Genomic DNA, 6113 nt, shown 5'->3' with positions numbered 1-6113 from the left:
TTTATTTAATTAGCCAGAGATACTTTCTGTTGCCAAAAAAGAACCCCAACAAATCACAATCTACACCTTGAACCTTCCTCAAACTGGACATCAGATCTCAGCAAAAGGTCTTGAGTATTAAGATTAAAGTTAGTTTTTACTCATTAGCTATTCATTTGTATGATAAATGTTTGGGGGCATCTCTAAGATTTGTATAGTTATTAAACTGGGAAATTGTTTCGCTAAATAGACAAATCTAGGCTGTCTGTGATGTGAATGGTGACCCCCAGGGTTGTGCAGTGCACAACCTGTGCATCTCTACCAAACAGCCCTGAACGCCTCTCTCTCCTCCAGTAGCCATGTTTCCCCAAATGCACGGAGACCCCTTCACCTCAGTAGGATTAGGAGGGTGGGCCTTGCCCTGAGGTGCCAGGACACCCTCCCTGCCTGGACATCCCACTCCCTCGTTTCTTCCAAGAGCCCAGTCTGTGCTGGGAACAGTCTTTGACGACACTGTAATAAACAGGGGTGGCATCCTGGGGCGGAAGCTGGGGCCTGGCCAGCCGGCACTGAAATAGTCTGTGGAAGGCCTCCCGGAAGTGCTGGGACATGAGGGCGTAGATGATGGGGTTGACAGCGCTGTTCACGTAGATGCAAAGGCGGCAGAAGAGAAGGAAGCCAAGGTTGAGGTAGGGCGAGTTCAGGAAGGAATTCACCACCACCAGGGTTGCGGTAGGGCAGCCACAGCAGAGCAAAAAGGACCACTACCACAGCCAGCATCTTGGTGACCTGCCGGATAAGACAGGAAAAAAGAAAGGCATTGGTGCCAAGGGAGAACCCTGGGTCTCGGGTCTCTCTCTGTGAGCTTGCAAAAGGAGTAACCCAAAGCAATGTCCAGTCCTTGCCAAGCTGTGCCCTCATGCCTGCCCTCCCTTCAACTCCATCCCCACCTAGAAAACTGCTATGCCTCCTTCCCTGCCCTGCCCAAGTCTTTGGAAACCTCCCAGCTTCAAACCACCTCGAAAGCCCTTGGATGGGCTACCACATGCTGGAAACAAATTCATTCATTCGCTGAGCCTCAGTTCCTTCCTCTATAAGTTGGAGACACAGTACTCCCTTCATCATAGGTGGACATGAGGATTGAAGGAGTTAATGCCAGTAGAGAATGTAGAACAGTGCCAGGCACATAATAGATGCTACTGATTTATTGTGGGTTTACTGCTGCTGCTGCTGCTACTACTAACATAACCTCTACCACTACTACTATTGCAACCCCATGAGGTTCAGAGCCGGGCAGAGCTTGCTTAGAATCCTGGCTCCACCACGAACCAGCTGTTTGGCTTTGGATATGTCCCTCTCTCTCCAGCTACAATTCCTCTCTCCCCAACATTCCCAGCCATAACTCACTTCCGGCTCTTTCTCTCACACTGCTCCCTCCCTCCTGGCACCCCTTCCTGCCTTTGCCCTAGACCACCTCTAATGCCTCTCCCTGCTCCCTCCTCTTCACTTCCTAACTCTTCAGATCTCGGCCAGCACTTCCCTGACAGCATAGACTAAATAAAGCATCCTAGAGGTGGTACATAGGGGAAGGTGTTTCAAAAGATGTATAGTTTCTAAATTCCGGAATGAAAGCACCACAAGGGGGCATCTGTCAATGGAGCTGGGACACCCCTAATACCAGGGAGCCTGGCAGCACACAGGTGCACCTACCCCTGGAGTCCTCAGTGACCCCTTCAGAGTCCAAAACATGGGTGGCAAGAGTTCACTTACTAGAGCTTAAATTGCCCAAATAGTCCTGGCACTGGTTTTGCCCAGAAAACCCTGGATTCATTTACTCAGCTCTGGGGAATTTGGGAGAGACAATTTTCTTATCAAGGAAGAAGCTAGCCTGTTCCAACATGTTCTCAGAGTCCCTGAGTTTAGATCATATGAGTGACCTTTCCTAAGAGGCTGGGCTCTAAGTCAATAAACTCCTGTTCTGTAATATTGTCCAGGAACCACAAAAATCACAGGAATTCCCTAGAGGGCCTCGACTCCTGATTTTACCAAATTCAGATCCTGTTCCATTCCATTTTACGTTCATTTGGGTGACAAATACTGGATGACAGGGGGTGGTTTCTGGAGCCAGGTTGCCTGGGTTCAGATCTTGGTTCTGTCACTTCGCAGCTCTGTAACCTGGGGCAGCCTCTCTGTGACTCAGTTTCCTCATGTGTCAGACTGAGATGATAACAGTTCACAAGTCACAGAGTTGTAAAAATTCAAAATGTAAACGTGTAAGCACTAAAACCAGTGCCGGGCACATAGCAAATACCCAGTAAATGTTAATTGTTGTTGTTATTATTATTATTATTGTTGTTGTTATTCTCCACCTTGCACTGGGCTTTCTGATTTCCTTTAATGCCTCTTCCCTGTTGGAATTGTACATCGCATTCTGCAAGGTGTCTCATAGGCATAAAAGGAACACTCAGTCCATAAACTCCCCCCACCCAGTATCAAAAAAAATTAAAGCCCCAACAAAACAACAATAATAGGTACCATATACTGAATACTTACTGTATGCAGATTTGTAATATTCACTACCACCTATTGGTAGTGATGGGTGCTATAATTATTCTCATTTTCCAGAGGAGGAAATCAAGTCTCATCAAGGTGAAAGCCACAAAGCCACACAGCAAGACATTAGCAAAGCTAGGGGCCAGAACCCAGGTCTAGAATACTCTTTTCACTATCAGAAGTTTCACCTAAAGCATAAGTCAGGCAGGAGCGTGACCCCAATCCCTCCAGGTTGAGCCCGAGCATGGTAAACAGTATTAAATAAGCCAGTGGGAGGGCAGGAGGTGCATTTGTTTGGAACCTGAAGTTCATATTTCAAACCTGCTCAGCCTGTGTCCTGCCCCCTTCCCTCTAAAAGCAGCTTTGACCTATGGTAACTGCAAGCAGGATGGACAAAAGGGACTTTCGGGGGCAGCTGGGAGAACACCCATCCCCAACAGTATGCCCACCCTGGGAGGCAGGGAGATGGCACAGATGGTCCTTGTCTGGTTCAAGAGTGACTCAGCCAGGACAAGGTGTCTTCCTGCCTCCCGTGAGCTGCAGGTGGGGGTAGAAGGCTGAAAATTAAGACCAGCTTGGGGGCGGGGGGGAGGGGCAGTGGGATGAGTTGGGAGATTGGGATTCACACATATATACTACTATGTATAAAATGGATAACTAATGAGAACCTACTGCATAGCATGGGGAACTCTACTGGGTGCTCTGTGGTGACCTAAATGGGAAGGAAATCCAAAAAAGAGGGCGTATAAGTATATGTATCGCTGATTCACTTTGCTGTACAGCAGAAACTGACACAGCAGTGTAAAGCAACTATACTCAAAAAAAAAAAAAGAAAAAAAAAAAAAAAAAACCAGTTGGGCCCAGAGAACTCTCCTCCCACTGGCACTCTTGGAAAACCCTTGGGACCCTGCACTGCTGGAGTGGGGCTAGGGGATACAAGGAGTCTGGACACTTGGGTTCCTGCACCCATTTCCCTTGCTGTGTCATCTCTGTCACTCCCTTGTCCCCTCTGAGCCTGTTTCCTTGTCCATAAAAATAGGTATTAAACCTCCCAAACAGTGATAATATCAGGAACCATCAGAGAATCAGACACACAGTAAGTGCTCAATAAATACTGAATTTCTCTCGATCTCCCTAGAACCCATCCTCTTCTTAGGCTTTCAGACTGTTCCAGTCCATTTAGGCAGCTTTAGGGCCAGATGGTGTAGCATAGTCGTGGGAAAGTCACATCACCTCTCTGAACCTCACTTTCCCTGTCAATGGAAAGACAATAACAGCTAGGGTTAGGTACTCATTGAGGGAGTTTAATAACAAACCAACATGAATTTATCGTTTAGTTTGTGACATTGACCCTAAATGAATTATGCCATTTCTGTGCCATTACCTCATACAACAGGAGAGGAAACTGAGGCTCAGAAAGGCGGAAGCGATGTCTCCAAAAACAAGCCTAGTAAGTGGCACAACCTGGACTTGAACTTGAGGTTTTACATCAGAAGGGCCCAAGCTTCCATCCACCAATGTGCTGTTGGCTCAGTTTGGGGGTCCGAATGAGGAGGGTTACCTGCTTACCTGCTTCGGGGAGTTGAGCGCACCCCTCCTGCCGCGGGAGGAGAAGCGCCCTTGGCCAGCGGGGCCGCCCTGGTGCACAGAGCCCGACAGTCCCGGGTCGCCAGGAGGCAGCGGCCAGGCAAAGAGGACGCGTGCTATGAGCGCATAGAACACCGTGGCCAGCCCCAGGGGCAGCGCGTAGAAGAGCGCAAAGTCCAGGAAGTAGATGGGCAGGTAGAGAGAGCGTGACACGCGGTAGCCGCACTGCACCTGCACGCCGTCGGCGTACGCGGTCTCGCGCGTGTCCACCAGGAAGAGCCAGAGCACACAGTAGGCGCCGGTGCCCAGCCACACCTACGCCACGATGCGCTTGGCCCGCGCCACGGTGGACAGAGCCTGGGCGCTCAGAGGACGGCAGATCGCGAGGTAGCGCTCCACCGTGAACGCGGTGATGGAGCCTGTGGACGCGTTGATGCCCACGTACTGCAGGTAGGTGATGCCCAGGCAGCCTGCGTGGCCGAAGACCCAAACCCGAGCGGATGCCGCCTCGGCCACGGTGGGTACTCCAGCCGCCAGGAGAACCAGCAGGTCCGCGGTGGCCAGACTCACCAGGTAACAGTTGGTGGGTGTGACCATGTGGCGGCTCCGGGCTACCACCAGGACCACCATGGCGTTGCCCGCCACACCCACAGCGCACACGAGGGGCACCAGGGTCAAGGTCACCGCCTGTATAGCCAGTGGAGGGCGGGGCATGGGGCCCAGGCCCGACGTGTTCGCGAGCTCAGGGTGCTCGGTGGGTTCCTCCATGCGCGCCTGTGCGCGCTGCACCCCTAAAGCAGCAGCGAGTTGGGGAATTACTCCTGGCTGCCACGGTGTCCTCGGCGAATCTCCCTGCGGGAAGCTGCGGGTCCCGCAGCTGTCTCCAGCTGAACCGGTTTCTCCAGCTCCGTGCAGGGTCTCACTGCCACTACGCGGACTCTGGGGACTCCGAGGAATCAGGACTTAGGCTCTTACTGCTCAGTTTCCAAGACGGCTTGTAGCCGGAGTTGGCGCGATCTTTCCCGGGGTGGGGTTTACTGCAGGGGCGCGTTCTGGATCGTGGGGTCGCGCTCTAGCAATGGACCGGGCACCCTAATGCCGCCTCCTACAGGACCGACTGCTGGAGCCCCTCAGCTCTCACCTCCCCTCTCCAGGTTCGCGAGACTCAGGACTCTAAACTCGGGTATTCGGTCAACGAAGCGCGGTGCATACTGACAGATCTTCGCCTCCCTAGCCTTTTTCTTCTCTCTGCTTTTCGCGACCACCCCAGGCAGGCTCCTCTGCTGGAGTTAGTTTGTCCTCTCCACTGTTGCCGCGTGGCTGATTCTGGTTGCCCCAGCCCAGCACCAGTTCTTTCTTTCCACCAGCTCCTGGCACCGAACCCTGAACACGCGGGGTCCAGGTGAAGGATGCAGGGTGCAGCGCGGAACCGATGCTTAAAAGGAGCAGTGGTACTTTGCGCACTGCTCGCTTGCCTTTGCCCTGGGCTTTCCTTCTTTCCCTTCTTTGTCTACAGGAGCAGCTCCACTAGGCAAGTGGGGAGGAGTCGGCGACCCGCTGGCTTCCCGACACAATCCTGGGATCCTATCGTGTTTTCACTGGCAGAAGCCTCAGCCCTGCTGTTCACAAATGGAGAACGGAGGCCCAGAGCTGCGGGGAAAGAAAGGTATTTGCCCATCTCGACTTGGGTTGGTCCTGTGTCCTCCTAAACGTCTCATTTCCTTGTCATCTTTCCACTTTCTCCTGCTTACTTTTCCCAGTTTTCTTCCTCCTGAAGAAGACCTGTAAATTCTTTGAGAGTATGCCCTTCCTGCAAGGGTGTCTCCCATCTCTAAGACTGTGCCAGTCACGGGCACAAGCCTGTTAGGAATCTTTAGCTCTGTTCGTGTTACAGAAAAGGTGCTTAATGGTAGTTGAATGAATGAAAGAACTTGTTTCTTCACTAGAGGAAGCTTCCTGAAGGTGGGACCATGCTAAGCTTCATAAAAGGCATA

General features: G+C 51.8%; 1 protein-coding gene across 1 annotated transcript; it reads right to left on the bottom strand.

The window, feature by feature from the left end:
- Window positions 1-380: 380 nt before the first annotated feature.
- On the bottom strand, window positions 381-4887 carry LOC130833904 (thyrotropin-releasing hormone receptor-like). Its single transcript, XM_057704033.1, is given in 3 exon segments — window positions 381-707; window positions 709-768; window positions 4102-4887. Coding segments are annotated over 3 exon segments (1173 nt in total).
- Window positions 4888-6113: the final 1226 nt, after the last annotated feature.

Source organism: Hippopotamus amphibius, chromosome 12, assembly GCF_030028045.1.
Source record: "Hippopotamus amphibius kiboko isolate mHipAmp2 chromosome 12, mHipAmp2.hap2, whole genome shotgun sequence".
Taxonomy (NCBI): Eukaryota; Metazoa; Chordata; class Mammalia; order Artiodactyla; family Hippopotamidae; genus Hippopotamus; species Hippopotamus amphibius.
This window is presented reverse-complemented; position numbering and strand designations above follow the sequence as displayed.